Source organism: Athene noctua, chromosome 11 (assembly GCF_965140245.1).
Source record: "Athene noctua chromosome 11, bAthNoc1.hap1.1, whole genome shotgun sequence".
NCBI lineage: Eukaryota > Metazoa > Chordata > Aves > Strigiformes > Strigidae > Athene > Athene noctua.
Genome location: NC_134047.1, coordinates 15872415 through 15893046, shown reverse-complemented (window position 1 = coordinate 15893046; position 20632 = coordinate 15872415). Strand labels below are relative to the sequence as shown.

At 40.4% G+C, this 20632-nt stretch overlaps 1 protein-coding gene across 2 annotated transcripts; it reads right to left on the bottom strand.

The window, feature by feature from the left end:
* Positions 1-2660: 2660 nt before the first annotated feature.
* IL13RA1 (interleukin 13 receptor subunit alpha 1) lies at positions 2661-20140 on the bottom strand. 2 transcript variants are annotated; one of them, XR_012634380.1, is made up of 11 exons: positions 20025-20140; positions 16642-16799; positions 14393-14528; positions 12447-12567; positions 10123-10307; positions 9602-9753; positions 8249-8381; positions 7690-7786; positions 7024-7108; positions 4248-5492; positions 2661-4150 (listed from the first exon to the last, which is right to left on the bottom strand). XR_012634380.1 is itself a non-coding variant. In XM_074915438.1 (10 exons), exons 1-10 carry the CDS (start codon positions 20119-20121, stop codon positions 5373-5375), a joined length of 1284 nt encoding a protein of 427 aa, XP_074771539.1. In that variant the 5' UTR covers positions 20122-20140; the 3' UTR covers positions 2661-5372. The 2 variants fall into 2 exon arrangements, 1 of the variants encoding a protein (XP_074771539.1); XM_074915438.1 differs by having other exon boundaries at positions 2661-5492.
* Between the last annotated feature and the right edge of the window lie 492 nt (positions 20141-20632).

Here is a 20632-nt window from a genome sequence, read left to right as displayed (position 1 = left end):
AGTAACTTTCCCTGTAGCTGACTCTGACATTTGAAGGACTGAGCAGTTTCACACCTTTTAAGAGTACCTAGCTGGCATTTCTGAAGTTTCTACACTGACATTTTGTGTGAAGGAAGGAAACTAGTGAGGCTAAGAGGCTTTGAAGTGCAGCAGGAAGAAAGGCTCCAACAGGCAAAACCAACAAAAGCTCATTTTGGTGCTTTTGCTGCCATTGCCAAAAAATCACTGGATTTTGTTTCAACTTGCTACATTAAAACAGGTTAAGAAGAAGTGGCAATGACATATCTAAGTGCCTTAAAACCATCTCATTTCTGGTATTTCAGACTTTAAAGAATGACACTGTACATGTGGACAGAGCTTTGAGACAGCAATTACTGATAGCATGAGCTCTAATTGATCTTTCATTAGATCAATAGGAAGGGATGCCCATTGCACACAGCAATTTGTTTGTAGCATGAAGCACATATTGTTTTTTGCTAGTTTGTTTGGTTTGGGGTTTTTTTTTGTATCACAGAAGATGGAGGGCCAGCTCTACTTTTAAAGCAAGACTGTTCAACTCCTGGTTCAAGCTGCCCATAACTTTTGATCTAGCTTAGTAAACATTGTCCAGGTTCCAAAAAATGAAAGCTCCCTCTAAAGCTTTCAATCTCATCACGCTTTTAGCCAAGTCCATTTCAGCAATTTGTGCCAAATTAAATAGAGGAAAACTTCAATGTGATAAGCTAAGAATAATGATTACTGGAAGTACTGGATAACTGGAAAGCATTTTTTTGTAGATACTTTGTGCAAGAATCATCAAAATAATTGCAGCACTTTGGCAAAAGCAAAACAAGGAGTGGAGAGTATTACTAGAATGCATTGACTGTTTTACAGCTCTGCAGTAACACAGTGATCATCTTTTCCCACTGAGTTATTACCTTCAGAAGACTACTTGGCAATAATCAGAGTACAGCTGTGGAATGGATACTTTAGTGATAAACACCACAAGGTTTACAAGCAGAGAGAAAAGATTTCATTAACCTAACATAGTTGAAGAGAGCACCCCCCCACCCCCCCACCCCACCTCAAAAGTCATCAACAAGCTTTCAGGCTTTTACGTGCTACAAACCTGAGGCAGAGTTTCCGGACCTAAAAGAAAGTTTGTCTCTCTCCTGTGCCTCCCACCCAAACCCGTAATGCTTTGTTGTGGTGATAGTGTGGATTTAGTTACATCAAAGTGATCTCAAGTCTCCTACATTCACCATGATTCAACACAGCTAGCAGGAAGCTGATCTAAAAAGAGGTATTTTAACCTGATTTCACATATGGATTGTAAGTATTATCTAGAAGCCACATTTCTACAGCTGGCAATGTAACCCATGGGGATTGCTCCCATAAACCGTTTTTTGCAAATATTCAGTAAAACTGAAGTATCTGAGAATCATCTTGATGAGCCTTCAATAACTCTGTCAGATCTGCCTCTCCTAGCCTCACTGTGCCCATTCCTGGACCTGAAGATCTCCATTGCCCAACCGTAGTGCTGGGGTGAGAAGAAGGAAGGTTTCTGCAGCAGCCTGACTATACCTGGGCTTCTATTCACCTACTTCTTGCTCTTGCTTGGGTGAGGGGAAAACCCTCCAAAACTGAAAGTTACTTACTGTTTTTTTTTTCCCTTTTTTTTTTTTTCTTTCAAATGAAAAAATAAATCATTTTCCTTCCAGGGGAAATTCTGAATACCCAAAGTTCCAACTCAGAATTAAGTTTATTGAATACTTTCCAGTGAATGGAAATACCTAATGTGTGAATAGTTCTACCTAGTAAGCAGTGAAACACTACGGCTTGCAATTTGGTGTGTTTGTCTATTGACACCTTTAAAGCTGTTCAACTATGTCTTGGCATTCCTTAATTACAAAAAAGAGAAATGAACTATTTAATTTTTCTAGGGTACCAAATACATAAAACTTATTTAACATAATGTATTAAAATTAGGAAAAGCTCACCTATAGGGAGTGATTAAAATTGTCATTGGTCATTATTGCCACCAAAACTATAGAACTGGTAAAGAAAAATCCGAAGTCTTGCATTTTAACATCACAATTTATGCCTTAATTTTGAATGATCTGCTCACTGAACTGAAAGGAACAAAGTATGCTTTCTCTGAATGTTTCAAAGAATCCACTGCTAATGTGCCTATCTGGCACTTGAACACATTTGGGTCTGAGCAACTAGGTAATGACTTTCATCAGTTTAGCAGCCTGGCATTTTCAATTACTTGAGCAGCCAAAACCATAAAATACTAGAGCTACATTTGGTAAGGCTGCAGCAACCTCAGTTAAATTCCAGTTTGAGAATTTATTAACTCTCTACAGCATTAGGAAAAAACATGCCAATGTCTGAAAGTAGTGTGGCACTGAGTACACACAAGGTGAGAGCACAAGTCTTGTGCACAGGTCCATCTCCATTTCATTATCCCAGACAAAAAAAACACAAGAGCTGTAGCGTTTGCCACAGATTGCATGGGCTGAGTTCACTTTAGAAAAGGAAGAGGGCAAAGCAACACTCAGTTTTTCTTTCGACCTCTGCATGCCCCAAACACAGTTTCTCATTTAAACCACTGCCATCTTCTCTGTCTCAGTTTATCTTCTCAACTAAGAACAAAATGCCATGCAAGTACACTGAAAAACATTCAAACTTATTTATTCATTCTTTAAACAAACTTACAGATCAAGCAACTACACTGAAGAACAAACAAACCATAGCAAAACATAGAAAATTTCAAGCTAAAAAACCCCTAACCATAAAAAAAGAAAGTTAAAGATGAAAATACACTGAGACGCTTACTTTGCATGCCAAAACACAGGCTCAAGAAATCCATCCATTAGGAAGTGTGTTAATTACTATTATTCAGGAAACAAAGAATTACCCGAAACATTTCTACATAGTGATCTAAACCATCCTCTGCATTTACATCTTCCTTTTGGCCTAGCATTCTCTGTCTGTTTTTTCCACTCCTTTGACTTCATGAATTGGTTTGGGTTTGTTTTTTGGTTTTTTTTGGTGTTTGGTTCCCCCCCCCCCCCAATAAACTTTGTTTTTACCATAAACACCAAAACAAAAGTCAAAAGGATTTGGGGTAAAGTACCAAGGATCATCTTCCTAGATTGCTACACTGAAAGCCACAAAACTTTATATTACACTGTTATGCTTGCTTATCTTAAAATCATACATTTCTGTTTGTCTAGTGGTCTATGATGAGCAACATTCTAGATGAGGTAGATTGAGAAATATTTATATCACTATAATGATATAAATGTTGTGGGGAAGAGGGAATGAAGTTGGCACAGGAATTTTACCCTTTCCCCTGCGCTATTCCTTTACCTCTGGAATATCAGATAGTGCTGCTAGCTGACTTTGTATAACCTGAGTTTTATCTCACTGAAATCCCTGAGGCTTTGTTCTCGTTTTGTCTCACCAATTATATAATAATAAAAAACCGATTTTCATCATGTCTTTTCTTTTTAGCCCGATTGCAAGTAAAAAATTTAAGCTAATGTGGGGTCTGCTAGTTGTGCGATGTTTCTCCTCCCCTTTCTACCACCAGTAATGAGAGGTAGATATAAGACATGGAGGAAAACTGTGTGTTTGAGACAGTGGGGACAGTATTTGAGCTCAGCAGGGACTGGGGAAAGAACTGGATTTTGAGGAGAGGCAATATGTAAGAGGGTAAAGGATACAAACTTGTAGCTAAAAAGCAAGCTTCATTAGTTCTACTTTTGCAGAAAAATGTGTTCTAAACCAGTAGCATTTCATTTCAGATTTTTGATTGAATGGAGTTTAAGTCAGGGCTGAACTTAAAAAGGTTTGTTCCTAGCAAACTTCTGACGATCTATCTTCCCAGTATGCTAAAGCTGACTGTATCAATGACTAACATGTCTGCATTTAGCTACAAGGAGCAAGAAATTCTTGAACACTAACCATGAAGAGCTTGCATGGATCCCTTTCTCCCAATTACATTACTTTCTGCCTCCAGCACAATCAAGGTACTGCTGTTAACATCCTTGCAAGCTCAGGGTGGAGACTCATGCTCACAATTCCAAGCAGAGAAATGTCACAGCTGTGCCAGAAAACATCTGTTGAGCTTTGTTGGGCAAAGTAACCTCAAAAACAAAACCTATAAAGAAACAATCAATTAAAGTTTTATAAAAAAAGAAGTCAACCTGCTGCAGTAAAATATAGAAGAAAACATTTTTAAAAAGTCAAATCAGCACCTTGTTTTAAATTGCTAAGCTCCCAGAGGGGAAGCTCAAATCACAGCCTCATCACTACACAAAGAAAAGCAGGCCAAGGTTGTCATCCCCTCTTCCCCCAAATCCATCAGCTCGGCAGTCAGGATGGGTCTTGAAGTCTTTGAATTAATTCTGTTTCAGTGGTTTAGCACTTGTTACTTTGACCACAGCTCCTTAGATTCATGCATCCATCCTGGTAATTTTGCTGGACACTCTCAGGATGACTTAGCTTCCAAAAATCAGGTGTTTTCAGGCCAATATGGCCAAAGTAGAATCATAGTCTGGTGAGACTCAATACAGTCATATGCCACTGCACAACACAGGTTAAAAAATTCTGTTTATAATTTTAAGCAAATTCTAATTAATCCAAGATGTCCACGAAGGCAAGGCATCTGAGTGCAGGCACTTGAAAAGATAAAAAACTATGCCTTTTCTATGAATAGTCTGAATACCAGCTGGAAAGCAGAGAGGCTTTTCATACACATTTTTCAAGAAAAAACAACCCTCTTTCATAGGGTTTGACCAGGCCACATCTGATGCACATTAACCAGAAGCATAAGAAGGCGAGTCCATAAACGCTCTCTGGAAATGCCCTGTCCTGGAGCACATGGAACGGGCCATCCACAAACAGCCCACGCTCTGGCATCCTACCTGGCAGCAGTTTCACATAGTAGCACTAATAAGCCATCTACTGTAAACAAGCCTCATGTCACCTGCTGCAAAATAGAGCCAAATACTTCAGACAAGTCATAGTGCTTGCTCCAAAAAACCCCATTTACAGTCTAACGCAAGGCACAAACACAAGTGCAAATGACAAGTAATAGGGCAGAGCTGGCTGGAGCCAGAACAAGAGATGCTCCAATGCAGTCACATGAAATTTCTGTACGTGCTCATCTTCAATGATCCAAGACAAGTATTTCTAGCAGAGGTGAAGGAACAGCCACTGTTAGTCATGTATCTTCTGAGCATCAGAGAATTAAGACTCAGTGAGGACTGAGTAAGGTGAAAGTTGGTGAATATCTTGCAGGCCTCTTCACACCCATGTTGTCACCTGAGGTACGGGAGCAGGGATGAAAGTTTCCTCATCTTTCACTGGTAAAGCACAGTTTATTGATTTTCTGTTACAGAATTAGTGCACTCTGGAGTTTCTGTTAAAATTAAAGAATGAATTTCTTCTTCCTTAGTTAATCTGTCGTAAACATTCATAGAATCATCTTTTGCACAGCTCTGAAAGAGAAGAACAGCATTTTTAACAGCGCTCCTTCATGGTGAGCATTGTTTTTTCAGCCCAATAAAACAGACACATTTCACAACGTATAGCCTATATTACGGCGAAAAAGGCAAAGTATCTGGGCAACAAATTGTCCTTATTAGGGACATGGCTTAATTCTGTTTGACAGAACAGTTGTCCTCACTGGAGATGAAAAAGAACTGAGTGTTGGTCCCCATCTTAAGAGTGCTTCCAACTACAGCTAATGGGTGAAGTCAAGGCAGGAGGATGGAGAAGTGAGCATGTACACACTTAGTAGCGTTTTCACTGAGACCCTGAGCAAATAGAGAAGATCAAGATAATACTCAGAGGAAAGAACATAGCATTACTTGAGGCAGTAACAAAGCGTGACAAAGTGTAACAGCTACCATACTTATGATCTCATGGCCAAGAGTCCCATCTTAGTCCCATAATGACCAATACATGCTTTGCTTTCTACAGAGTTATTATTAGGTGAACACAGAATACCCCTATGGAAAAAGGGAGTACTAGATTTTGGACTGTGACTACATTTGCAATTGGGAGGCCAAAAAAGACAACTTATTTTCAGAGTCAGCAATTCCTGCAACTCCTGTTCAACTGAGAACATTCAATGCACATCCAGCACCAGACAATCAGATAGTCTCTACCTTCTACTATTTCACAGGTGGCATAAATTCTTAGATGCCACAGTAAGTCAGAAGGTCCCTTCCATACAAGGACTGTGTTTGCCTGACATTGAGGTTTGAATTAGGGCTTCTCAGTGTACTTCCTTTAAGATTTTTATGAAGAGCTACAGAGTTATATTTGTTTAGAAATAAGAGTTTACATAATCAGTATTATATTTATTTTTCCTGAAATAAAGGCCCATAGCAAGTCTTTCATCAACCAAAACTTGAAGCAGCTATAGTTAGTTTTGTTCTTTTGCCAATGAGAAGCTAAATGTCCTCATTTACTTCACATTTATCACAGTCAGTTAGCTACAAAAGTGCTAAAAATATGAGTTTCTGGAAGTCAAATATGAATAGTTTTATTCAGCATTATAAACATGAGCAATTAGCAAAGAAAGACCTAAATGTTCAGGAGTAGTTCAATGACAAAACCCCCCCCAACCTAACCCCTTCCCCTGCACGCCCGCCCCCCCCCCCAAAAACCCCAAACCAACAAACCAAACAAAAACCCAACAGTCAGAAAACTTCCATCCTAAAAACCAACCCCCAAAACAATCCAAAACACTTTAAACGGACTAGAAATCTGTAAAATAACAGAGTAATACAATTCTACTGATGTATCTAGAAAAATATATGCAATTTGAGGGGGGAAAAAATCCCTCTCAGCTTTGAGTAATTGTTTCTGAACAACTCTTACTATTGTAAATACTTAATTTTCATATGATATGCTTACATACAGTTGGTTTTAAGATAGACATATACATTAGGAAAAAAAGAAAACTGGGAGCCTACTGATTCTGGTTCAACAGATTAGTTGGCCCAACAGCTTCTTACTAACCTGGGCATCCTCATTCTGCTCTCCAAACATCCGCTTAAGAATTTCTCTAGGGTCTGGAATTGGTGGAAGAATTAATACCTTCAGCCTTCATAAAATTAAAAAAGAAAAGCATTACATTCAGGATATATTAATTAAAAAATCACCATTTCAAAGTCATACTTGGGCGCAGTCAAGAAAATCTGCGGAGTCAGCTTTGGCATCACTGGACAGCCTTCATTCTCTGCGTAACTGCTCCCCATTCTTGTTTTTACTCCCCAAACCAAAAGGAAATGGGAATATTCACACAGACAGATTCTAAATAACTTTCACTGTTGACAAAGACAGCAGCAAATGTGTAGACTTTTTTAAAAAAATCTGGTAAAATATCCTTTATATATAAGCTTAATTTTGAATTCAGACTTCATTGCTTAAAGAGACAAGAACATAACTGTTTGCAGATATAATGTTACCCAAGTGCAACCACAGCATATATATGGTCTGTAAACTTTAATGACTGAGGCACGATGGTGCTGCCGTTTTTATTATGCAATGCATGTTATGGATAAAACAGACGCTATCGAAACATGCCACATCATGGACACTTACCTGCAAGAGAGATGAATTTTAATGCAAGTCAAAGACCAACCAGAATTAGTGGACTGTAAATAAAGGGAGATTGTTATTTACCTTTTTAGATAAACTAGTAGAATTATCATAGATACTGCTACTATTAATGGAATGGTGATTATTAAAACAAAATGGAACGTATTGTCCATCTTCTCACCTGAAAAACAAAATTGTAGAAACTTAGGGATGTTTTGAGAGGCTTTTTAGGAATAATGACAACAAATTAATTAATTCTCTAATTTGTTCACAGACCGGATGTTTTTCAAATACACTAGCACTTGCATAGGCAAGGACTTATTTTTCAAAGCATATTATAATGTAGATAGATTTGGCAAGAAAATGCAAACCCGTGAGACTCAGGGATGAAAAACTGACAGCCTGGGAAAGGGGGCACTGCATAGCTACACAGATGGCAACCCCACGAACATATATAGCAATACAGGCAGTAACTGATGGCACTGCTGCAGGACTAGAACTCTCTTGGCCTCCTTTCATCTAACATTAAATAGATCCATAGGAAGATGATCTTAGACTCCTGTTTATTTAGCAGACAAAAGGGATTAGACTCCTTACAGATGAAGAATAAAGTGTAACAAATCGCAGGAACAGCTGCCCTCACCAATACTCTTTTCTTCACTCCAGTCACTATAGAGCTTGCTGCTGTAGCACTCAGGCTTTGGTTTTGCTCTCACTTTGAAGATGTACTTGCTATTAGGATCAACGGTAGGAATTGAAGTATAATTATTTTCAACCTAAGGTAAAAAGAAAAGGTTATTTGCTTTGTTCAATTACCAACATATTCTCATTTACAAGCCTACCTTCACTGCGCCCTTAATGTGTTCTGGATGTTTTGATGGAAGATCTTTTTGTGAATACTGAACTTCATAAAAAAAGTGCATGATAGCATTTAACGAGCACAGACTGCCTAAATAGAGATTCCAAAGCTAAGATTTGATCTTATTCACTGCTACATCTATTATACAGCATTTGGCACCAATGATTAAACTAAGACTCAGTGTTTGGATCAGTGCCTTTTTTGGAGAAACATCTGTGCTTTATGCTGCCTTCCCCTCTCTGTCAGGGCAGCAACGCTGATCCAACTTTGACCATGCAGAAGTCTTTTATGATGCCTCTAGAAACATGATCCCAACTACTGTGTTTGCAAACTTCACTTATTTTTGATTCAAAATACCAGTTTCCTGAGGAATGTTGATATTATTTGAGTTTGCTAAATTTGGGGTAGGACAAACAACTAAATATGCTCCACAGGAGAAGACTGCCACCTTAATTCTGAATTTATCATGTTGTTTACCATTCCAATCAAACAGTACAGTGAGTTTGGCTATGCAGATACAGACATGAGTACATCCAGATACTGAAGTCAATGCTTTTTATATGTACATTAAAATCAGTGTATCTAAGAGCGCATACCTTTTTCTTCCCTACCATCCTCAGTCTTTTTATTCCCTTGCTGTTCTGTATAACATTCTGTGTTCCTGTGTGCATCACCAACTAATTTTGCTTTATGGCCATCAGGTCATGTCATTCAAGAATAAGTCAGTCGTCTGATCGAGCACAGACCAATGACAGGAAAACCCAGCACCAACAGACCAAAGTCCCATATCACTGAGAAGCAAACAGGTCCATGCACCACAGTGTATTTCCTGATGAGTGTTTAGTTTAGTATGTCCTACTTTATCACACTGTTCTTACGCATTACTGCTTTGTCATAACAAATGATGGCAAGGATTCAAGCCTCGTATGAATTGCCTATGAGATATTACTACTAGAAACTACTTTATGGGAGAAAAATCTTAAGTCCACACAACACTTCCAGCTAGTGCACCAGTCCCATTCACATTCAGCCTACAATTTTTCATTTTTAAACAGCAAATATTTGAGTTACTGTACCAACACAAGATACATAGGAAAAAAAAAAAAAATCAGTTAACTGTAAGTAATGAAAAATTACTTTAATTATCTGAGCAGTGTCCAAATCACCATTGTGAAATTCAACTTCATAAAATAAACAATTTTCTGGAAAGGTGTCTGATTCACTCCATTCTACATATATTTCATCATTTATCTTTGACAGTGTAACTCGTCTTGGTGTAGCAGGTTTTACTGAAATGCAAAATGGAAGAATTAGTTAAAAAGTGTATTTCACTGCTTACAAAAAAAAAAAGTTCAAGTCCTGTATTGCATAATACACTTATACCAGTTTAGGAAGAGAAAGAGGAAAAAGTTAGCAGCAAAAAGTCAAGAAAGAATAAAACAGTGAAAGAACAAGAGTAAAATTTAGTAGGAAATGACCCCCACACTCCCCAAGCAACAAACCCTGTCTGTATAATTGATCTTTGACTGATCAGTAGAAGAAGGGAGCATCTAAACATATTGTCTCATCTACAGCTTATGATGTGCAGGCTTCTCAAACACAATGATACACCAGCAAACTTCTTTAAATTATTTTTTATAATGTGGTGTTAAACTTACCAAGGGTAGTAGGATTTTTACTTGCACACACAGGCCTAATTTCTTCAGAATCATCTCTAATCAAAATACTTATAGTTGGGTAATTACTGGTGACTTTTGGGAAGCTAAGATTGAAAATGCATTCAAAGGTTCCTTGATGCATAGAATAATTGCTGCACTTCTTACAGTTTTTCAAACCATCAAACCTATAGGAAGAAAAACTTTTTTTTAAACTTCAAAAGAACAGGACAGCAAAGGGCAAGCTTGTTTTTAAACCTGTGTTACAAATTGTAAAGACTGATCTTGCATTAAAGCTGTGGTATAGCATATATAAAAGTAAATCTAAGCAAAGTAAGAAGCTTATAATTTATCTCAAGCTTTAGAAAGAATATTAATTTTGTAGAGTGTCAAGTGGTAGTAACAGATACAGATTTTCTTTATATCAAAGCATCAAATATAACAGCGGCTTTCAGCTTTGGTTCACATTTTCCACATGGCAAAACAATTTCAAGGAAAAAAAATATTTAGAAAGCAAACTAATTTGGATCACTTCCCATCAACATAATTTCACTTCTGTGACAGAATGAGCTGGTCAATCTTCTTTACCTATGGCTCAGGTATTGCAGCTCTTGCTTGAGATAGTCAAGTTTCACCTATTGCCTACATTTGCTTTTCAAAATGTCAGCACTTGCTTCCAATAACAGAGAAGCTATGACAACCTTCTTCCCTGCTTATCTTTGTTCTCCAAGTCCAAATGAAAATATGCCAGTAGCTTTTCCTCCCGAGAAAACTGATTTTTTATTTAAAAGTGATATAGAGTAAATCAGAGCTTAAGTTAGTAGCACGAGTGTCATTCTCCTACTTCATATCTCAGTATAGAGGGACTGGGGAAACCAAAACTGTCTGTCCCTCTTTTATCCACCTCTCTCACCTCCTGACCCTGGGGCTGATGGAGATGGGAGACATTCAGAGCAGTCAGCACCACACCAATGATGCATCAACCTGCTCTAGTAAGCTTCTGTTTCAGCAAGTATTACTGTGCACTGACTGGATTTGTTTGTTCTAAGCTAATGTTATATTCATGTTCACTTTGGACGAAAAGATAGGGTTTTAGAGGAAAACATCAAGGAGAAGAATATAAAATGGAATTAAGCGATTTTTTTTCAGGTAATGTTCACTCATTTCTGAAAAACAAAAACAAAATAAAAAAACCACTTCACCAGCATTATGGAAAAATGTATCTTTCAGACCAAGAATCAAGTGTTTCCTTAGTTTTCAGCTTTAAAATCCAAAAAATATTTTTCTTTCTAAGCAGCCTGAATTAAAACAACTTTCCTGTCGCTGCAGCTACACCATCATTAAAATTAAGGGGTTGAAAATACATAGCTCTAATCTGAAGCATTATTCCAGTAAGTATCCATATACCCAGAAATTCAGATCTTCAATGCCTCATTGGCACTGTTCTTGTAATAAAGAAAAAATTTCTTTCAGTAGCAGTTTAGAGAGACAACATTTCTCCCTGCATTTAACTAAAGCAGCAAGTCTCCTGCACTGAATTGAACAGCTGCCATGCAATAGGCAGGAATAGGATAGGAAAAATTTAATTAGTTCAGATAAGACAGAAAGCTGGTTTAAAACAACAATAAGCATCTTTCAGAAAGAAAACTTCAATGTTTCTACAGAAGCTAACGCAATCTGGCATTTCACGAGTCCCATCAACATGCAGAAGTATGCACAGATCAGCATGCATGGATCTTGATGCCAAGTTTTTGCTCACACAACTCTGTTCCTTTGGAACAAGAGTCTATTTATGGCAGTCAGCTGGCAAGCGGGGATGATGATAAAAAGATGTTCTCCGTAGCTTTCAGGGTGAATCGGTTATTTATGATATTGAAGATAGAAACAAGACTACTGCCAAGTGTTAATGCTTTCATACCATTTTCCAGTGATTTAAGAGCTGACACATACATTAATCAGTCATTCTGAATTAAATGGCCCATGTTTGCTGGGCTACAAAGAAAACAATTAGTATAGTGGTCTAGCTCAGTTCTTAATTCTTCCCTCTTTGAAGCCACAATTAGAAAAAATTAGAAAGCAATAGCAGTTATTTCAAAATGGGCTACAGAAGCAGCCAGCTTAATAGCTATATCAACTTCCCAAAAAGACTCAGCAACAGCAGCCTCTTCATCAGGGAAGTTTTCTGTTGGACAGGACCCAACAATAACTTGTACGCAATGCCCTGGGACCTTTCAAAGCAACAGGAAGCAGACAAGTAAAATGTGTAATGTAAAACTGAAGATTAGCACCAAAGCACTTCAGAGTTGGGAATAAAAGTTCATACGAACCAGTAGAACAATGTATAATTGGTATCGCTGCTTGCGTTCTCCCCAGGACGCCATTTACAAACCATGTACTCCAAATTGTGCCAAACACAGCTCAAGTCAACAGCAGCAGTACCTGGAATACCTGCAAGGCAAGTTGGAAAGGTCTCTTAAATTTTATTTTGCCAGCAAAATCTTCTCCCCCATTTCCAGAAGTAAAACATTCCTTTTTACATAACTGAAACTCTGGAAGGCAAAGATGGGCTACCTCTCACCCTGCACTGCCTGTCTCAGCACAGCAAACGATGAATTCCAGTTGTTTATCGCTTGCAATAGGCGAAATTTCAGCAGAGCAACTTCTAAATGCAACTTAATCATAACAGTAAATCTCAGTTTCCACCACGTCTGAATTATTAGAGTTACCTGATGCTAAGGACAAGATGTTGAGTCAGGAGAATATTTTGTTCTGTTAAACTACAGATACTTTAAAAAGGAGTTAAAGTAACCGGCAATTATAGGGATAACGCTTAGCTTTGTTATAGTTATTACAGCCATCAACATTAAAACTAGTCAGCATCTAATTATATTTTTCTTCTCCAGATACAGTATTAGTTTCTCAGTATTCTGAATGTGGAAATTCCTGTAGATCTTAAATATGGACAAAAGCAACAGTGGGTAAGTTGGATTTTTAATTGAGACCCATATACCTCTAGACTTTCAACTTCAACATACTGAAAACCCAAATTACAGAACAAATACAAATGAGTACGTGGCAACTGTGAATAGAGACATCAGCATATCTCCTAGGCAGAGCAACTACAGAATAAAGTCTTTCATATTCAATCTTGCGTTTTTGTATGGTAGAAGTTTTTTCTATTGTATTATCATATTACAGCCTACTAGATATTTTTTCCTTGTAACAAGTAGCAACATCTCCACGAACTAAAAATAAAATGCATGTTAATTTTATCAACAGTCCAGACTTTTATTGATAGTAAATCCCAAACTACCTTCTACTTCCAAGCTTGCATTCTCCCTGAAGTGGCAACTAAGAGTATAGGAAAGTGAAACTAGTTTTTCTGTTCCAAGAAGTGTTTAAAAAGATTTTATCTGTAAGCAGACTTTTAAAAGCCCCAACCTGTTTAGCACATGCTGTCCTAACAAACTGCTTCTCTGATTTTCCAGAATACCCTTTTGACAGGCACGCAGAGAAGCCTGATAAGGTCTCAGATTCTCCGTCCACTGTGGTTTTTGTCCACACACTCCTGGGTTAGACAGTCTTTTACTACTTAAGGCAAGAGGCTCTATTTCCTAACTGTACCACCTAACTTCCAGCATCCAGCAGAATACATTATTCCTTAAAGTCTGCTTCCTAACAGTTTTGCTGTGGACCCCTTATTTCTGGATGTCAAGAAACAAAAAATACTTTTTCTGTATTCATTTTGCTGTGCACAGCTTTGTAGACCCCAGTCATCTCTTCTGAAAAAGAGAGAACCCTACTATAATTATTTTAGTCACTCATTTATTCAACAAGTTGTTACATTTGCTAAATTCACCCCTCTAACATTTACAAATGTAGGATTACTTTAGGCACTTTTGCTTGTACAGAAAAAAACATACAAAATAAACTGGCTGAGATGTTAGTCATCAAGTCAGCAGGCTTAATACAACCTAAGCGATCTCTTATCTCACAACCACAGCATGGCAGGGACAGTGGGATGACAGGAATCATGCTGTTGTCTTGGAAGAGCATTTAAATTTTTTTTGCTGTTGTCTTGGAAGAGCGTTTAAATGGAGTATAATCATTCTGTTTACGCTCTATCAATTGAACTAGCCCTCGTGTCTGGTATCTCCCTATTTCTCTATGATATATTTCTACGATATTTTGTTAGAATAGCAGCGAAAAGAAGGCTGTGTCTCCTCAGGCCAAGAGAGGCAGGTGTGTCTCAGTTCTGGCCACTGCACGTTACCTTTTGGCAGAAGGGAGGTCTCCACCCATCGGCTGGGCTCGCTGGTGTTATCGTACTTGCATTCACTTCTCACTTTGAAACGCATTTCCTCATTCAAGAATGTATCTGTCACACGGAAGCGACTCTTACTCCACTCCTGTGTTAGATGGGGTACGGGAAAACCAGAACATTTGGCATACCGTATCAGAAACATGGGAATTACTGTTAATGTAAGAATACATTACAGCCTCTCAGAAAGGCTGCAACTCAAAGCCAAATGAAATGAGTGTCTGACAACATGGGAAGCCTCAGCAACACATTTAGCTTCCCTTTTTCTTCATCAGGTGCACTCAGAACTCAAAGGAAAACTAATTCTACTCCAGTGACCTGTAGACACGAGCAAAGGCCACACAGAGATCAAGGAACAAGTATAACGTGGGGGAAAATGATCCCAGAGTAAGTCTTCATGGACAATGCAAAATAAGCACGTTTATACTACAGCTATATATATATGAAGAGAAGCTTACAGATCTAACCTTCATCTTTCTGTGTGTCTGCACCTGAGCACATGACTAACAGAAGAAAGAACATTTGAAGATGTAGCCAAAAAGCAACAGGAAGAGTTTGCATGGATTTAAGGAGCAAAAGAAAAAAATTATTGAAAGAAATCCACAAATGGCTATTAAATACAATGACACCACATCAAGCCAAAGTAGCCTATGATCTTCCATTTTCAGAAGAGAGTATATGTTTATGTGAGAAAAAGGCTAACCCCTTAATCATACACTTTCTTGAGTATCTTTTATTGGGCTAGGGGGATGCCTTTACTCAACTGGAAACAAGATTAAAAAAAAAAGGATATCTTAGTTATCAAAGAACGGTGTATATCAAAGAACTTGTATATTAAAAAAAAATATATATATATTGGCACTAATGAGAGGGCAAGGAAATCAAACAGCAATGAACGGTCTATGTTCTACCAGCTGTAATGCAAAAAGATGCAGGAAGACGTTACAGTTTGGTTCATCCTGTCACGTGAAACTGCTGTCCCATTGCTCTTTCACTGCTGCTGACCTTAACATCTGTTAGACCTTTCCCGAAATTCATTCAGCTCATTAACCAAGCAGACTTTCAACTTGTTAATTTGTTAATGAACCCATCAGATGAGGTAAATAGGTTTCTGCTGAGTTAGCAAGTCAGACCAGCTCATCTAACGGTCCAGTGAAGATCATTACAGAAGGGGTGTCAGAAATGAGGAATCACCCTTTTAGCAGTGTTAAGCCATTAAACCAGCTTGGCTGTTTGTGAAACCACAGCCTTACTTCAAGTCCAGGATACCCTGGAGCTGTCAGAAAGAATAGGGCAGTTACCATCAAGAAGCCGCTGTAAACATCAGGCCATAAAACTGTAACAGGGCTCACAACAAAGGACTGTTTCAGGAGGCATTGTATTGATTTTAACCATATCCGAAACAGCAGCGCTGCCGACCCCACAGTTGGTGTGTATTCAGGGCTTCAAATTCTCACACTTTGGAATTATGGACTGATAGCATATTGTTTTCCTGCCAATAAATTGCAAAAATATTTGTCCTGTGGTCCCTTCAGTACCATGGCAATGCTGCTCTCAGCCCTGACCAAACACTTGTTAATCCACACCAGGGACCACATCTGGGCTGCGCACCATCTAACACAGGCATAAAAACAACAGCCCAAAACAAAGAAGTTTTACAATTTCTGTTCCAGGGAACAAATGTGTTCCGTGTTGCCTTCATAACACAACACCCATGAACAGTTGTAAGCGCAGGGACAGGGCAAATGTAGGAATATGTTAAATACCTGGCATTACCTACAGAAGACACTGTGCTGTTAAATCACAGCTACACCAAGGTTAACGTGCACACGTCGTTCCTAAATTGCAAAGTGAAGGAGATCAGCTTTTGCATTTAAGCCTTAAGGATGTGGACTGCCCTGTATACATTTTATTTTTTATAGAAAGCTGCATGAGCAAAGGCTGAAACAACTCTTCTCACATTAATACAGCAGTACCATAACAATATCGATAGCAGCTCAACTATCAGAGCACGACAGACAGATTTTTCTCATTTGAAGATCCCACATGCTGGTATGAATCATTTTTGAGGTTTTGATCCCATGACAAGAAATACAGACAAAACCGTATTTATATACATATATATTCTTGCACACACACCGTTTTATCACACTAAGACATTCACTGGAGCACAGCAGAGTTTAAAGAGGTGACGCACTTACTCTTTTGTCCTGAGGTACTTCATCAATCACGATGTCGCTGGAATACTCCAGGTTGCAGCTGCTGCTGATGTTCTCTGGGGGGTTCCACGTCCAGTTCAGGGTGCAGATTTGGATAAATGAGTAGTTCAGGTTGGATGGAGGAGGAAGAACTTTTGCTCCTAGAAGAAAGAAGTTACCAGTGCAACAATCCTGTTGGTCCACATTTTACCATTCGTAATGCTGACAGATTTTTAGCTTTCCAACAGAAAAGAACACAAATGACTTCTCAAATTTGTCAGCTAGTATTTGCTATCAGATGAGCTACTGCCCACTAAATTGTTTCTACTAATCCTGTTATGTCAATCCATCAATCTTTTAAATAAGAAAAGCAAACATAAAAAAAAGTAATTGAAAAGAAATTTTTAAGAAATCGTAGCATGCAACAATGTAGTGGCTGTGATAACGAAACTTATGCTTGTGGAGGGAGGACGAGTCTCATTTTTCAGTTCTTTTCTGCAGTGAATTTGCATCGTGCATGCTGTATCTTTAGTAAAAATAGTATATACATTTTGTGGAGTGATTAATACTTTATTCTATCAAAAATTATCCATCAATGCAGTCTTAAAAAAAACTTTGAAAAGACAAGCTATTACATCTTGCAAGCAACAGCTGTATGTCAGAAACACAGTTGAGCCCAATCCAAGCAAAACCGAGAATATTAAAAAACAAAGAAACCACAGCACTTTTTCAATTACTCACCTATTAAACTTTTAGTGCTATGCTCCGGCACATTGAGCAAAACCAGTATGGGACAACTAGTAATTTACTGCTGGCGTACTTCAGCAGTACATATTTTCCCCAAAAGCAAGACAGAAGCAAAGGAAGAGCCACAACTCGGGGCAGTTGCTGGGATAAAACCATTTGTGCATTGACCTTTCCTTACTTTTGTGCACTGAGTCACAGCCTATTCAATACCCAGTCACACAGCTTGAATGTCATATCAGAAAAACAAAGAAGGGAAACACGGCAGAAAATAGAAAACTGTTAGGAAAAACTAAGGTATGTGTCAGACTCCAGTTCTAGGAAGAATTACCAATTGGTAATTCCCCAAGAAAATGAAAGTGAATTTGGGGTTTTTTTAAAGGGCTACTCTGATGTGTACTATCGGAAGATAATTTATTAAGAGGCCAAATGAGACTGCTTCTCAAGGGCATCTACAGGTATCATCACTGAAGCACCACCACCTATTTGTCTGTTGAAAGAAAGTACCCTTGTTACGCAGTAGTTTCACAAACACTATAAACTGATATCAAGTAGCACTCCAGGTCTTGCTCATCCCAGGAAACCCGCTCATCCCAGGAAACCCGGCTCAACTTGCCCCAACATTTGGGGGAGAGCACGGGGAAAGGACGGTATAGTTTCACCGAGATCAGTTTCCCCATCATGTTGCAGCCCCATTTCCTTCTGCTAGCACAAGGAAGGGGGCAGATGGAAAGGCAAAACAGCTTATTTCAGCAGGAATTCTGCTCCAAGTGTCCATGACACCGTTATCTTACATTTCCTGAGAGGCAGAGCGGCCAAAATTGAACAAATTCATCAAAGTCCTGGAATTTCCTCGGACTTTTGCAAAGTTAAAGGACAGGCAATGGTGGAGACCAGACGTTTTTACCATCTGCGTGTCCACATGTATGTGTGGATAACGTACGCTTGCACAGAAAATTAGCTTAATTACTAGGATTTACTGTTTTAGTCTGAATATGATTAGCTTTTCTGAACTTAAAACTTTTGGGACTGTTTGTGTGTTCGGTTTTACAGCTGACCTTAGGAGCAGAGAAATTATTCTTCTTACAAAAATATAGTCTTCTTGGAGAAAACTGAACCTAACCAGAGCATTTTTGCCTATTACCAGTTCCACTAACAAAAACTTACAATGGATTTTAGGAAGAGCATCAGGGCCTTTAGTTTACAAATACCGAGTCATTTAGACCATGCAAAAAAAAAAATTATTTACTCAACAAGACTGCACAGCTTCAAGCACTCTGTGTTCATGGTCAAACTTCTTATTATCTATAAAAGCCACAAACAATAAAAAAAAATTTAGTCATTCCTGATTGCCATTCTGAAGTTCTACACATTTCATTTTAACAGATTTGATCAGAAGTAACTGTGTTAAGTTCGCAGATTTCTAACCACACAAAGTAAGAAGTGGGGATATTCAAGGTTTACAGATAAATCAATAAATTGTATTAGCATAAAAAGCTTAAATCTAGTAGGTTTTAGAATAACCTATATAATTCTGAAGCTCCTGCTTTAATGTTACATTCAGCTGAATATTTGCTTTTAGCCATAGGCTTTGCCAGTCTCATACTTTTGTGGCGTAAAATATACACACAGTTTAATACTTTCGTTATTAAAATCTCATCGCTACAGCAGTTTAGCAGAACAACTTAAAGACCAGCTACAAAACATAGGCAAGCCATTATTGCAGTCTTAAAACCACGGTGATGCTTCTAAGAAAATAAAGCGCAGCAGTAACTAGCAGAGATTAGATGAGGCAATCGTGCATGGGAAACATTTTATTTCTAAAAGCCGTAAGGTGGAAATATCAACAAAAGCTTTGCATCAAGTATGTAAAAGTGTTGTAAAGTGTTTTATCCTCCTGTATTTTCTTAAGGATGATTTTCTAGCTATGAACCGAATTATCGCCAGCTGAAAAAAATGACGGTTCTCTAACGTTCGCAAGACAGCACTAACAAAGCTTCGAGCCCCGGTTCTTACGAAATCCTCATACACACGCACACAGAGCGTTCCTACAACTAAACCTTCGTGCTGCCAAAAGCCGAGAAACTAAAAGTAACGGCAAAGGTGCGGGCGCCAGCGCCCAGCCCCGCGGAGCGGCTCCCGCAGCCCTCCCCGCACCCGCCGCACGCACCGGGAGGAGGGCGGCGGGCCGCCGCTTTGGTCTTTAAGGCAGAGACAGCCCCGGCAACCGAAGACAGAGCTTAAAGAGATCTCTGCCGACCCTGTCAAACGCTGCCTTGCCGAGAGAGAAAAGCAGGTTTTTAAGCATCCCCGCTCCTCCGCGCGGTAAGAGGCAGAGCGCGCTACCGGCACCGCTCCCGCACGCAGCCGACGCGCTTCAGGCGGTTCCGACTACAAAATGAAAGCATTTGGCTTAAATACCGGAGCGTACACGCACCCAGCCCTCGGCCGAGCGGGCAGCGCAGCTCCCGCGGCCGCCCGACCCGCGCACGGGAAGGTCCCGGCAGCGGCTGCCCCGCGGGGGCTCAGCCCCGGCTACGCCCGGCAGCGGAGCGGAGCGGGGCGAGCCCGGCAGCCGCCGGCCGGTGGTCGCGCTCCCCGCCGCCGCCCCGGCCCTTCCCCTCTTCCCTTCCCGCTCCTACCCGCCGCCGGCCCCGCGGCGACCGCCCAGCAGACGGCGAGGAGCAGCCGGGCGCGCAGCGGGGCTCCGGGGGGACGCGGGGCTCCGGCGCGATCCATGGCTCCGGCCGTCCGAGCGCGGCCCCACGCTCCCACTTCCCGTCGCGGGGGCCGGGCCAGACGGGAAGGGCCACGCCGCGGCCCGCCCAGGTAACCCGAGCCGAGCCCGGCGGCGGCAGCGGCCCGCCCCGCCACCTGGGCAGCGCCGCCCCCGGCCCGGGGCCGCCCCCGGCCCCCGCCGCCGCCGCAGGGCTGGCCGCTGCCTCCCCTGCCGAGGGGAGCTGCCCACCGCAGCCCCTCGCCGCCCCCCACTCCCCCTCTTCTCTTGTCACCCCTTGTGTCCCCCCCGCGTCACCCCCTGCCTGCCGCTGGCCATCGCTGCCTCCCGCGCCGTAGAGACGCTTTTCTTCCCCCCCCGCCCCCCGAGCCCTCTGTGCCTCCCAGGGGCTCTCCCCAAGTCCCTCCGCAACACCCGAAGCTCCCGCACCCCCCCGCACCCCCCCTCCTTCCCCCGCTCCAGCCCGGCGCCCCACCGTGCCCTCCCGCAGCACCCCGGCAACTCCCGCTGCGC

Excerpts from the sequence above, each read along its gene's own strand:
- IL13RA1 (XM_074915438.1), bottom strand. The coding sequence starts at position 20,121 with ATGGATCGCGCCGGAGCCCCGCGTCCCCCCGGAGCCCCGCTGCGCGCC. Across the intron at positions 14,529-16,641 it reads AAGTACCTCAGGACAAAAGA|GAGTGGAGTAAGAGTCGCTT; the intron begins GTAAGTGCGTCA and ends CATCTAACACAG. Across the intron at positions 7,787-8,248 it reads GAGTGAAGAAAAGAGTATTG|GTGAGAAGATGGACAATACG; the intron begins GTGAGGGCAGCT and ends TTTGTTTTTCAG.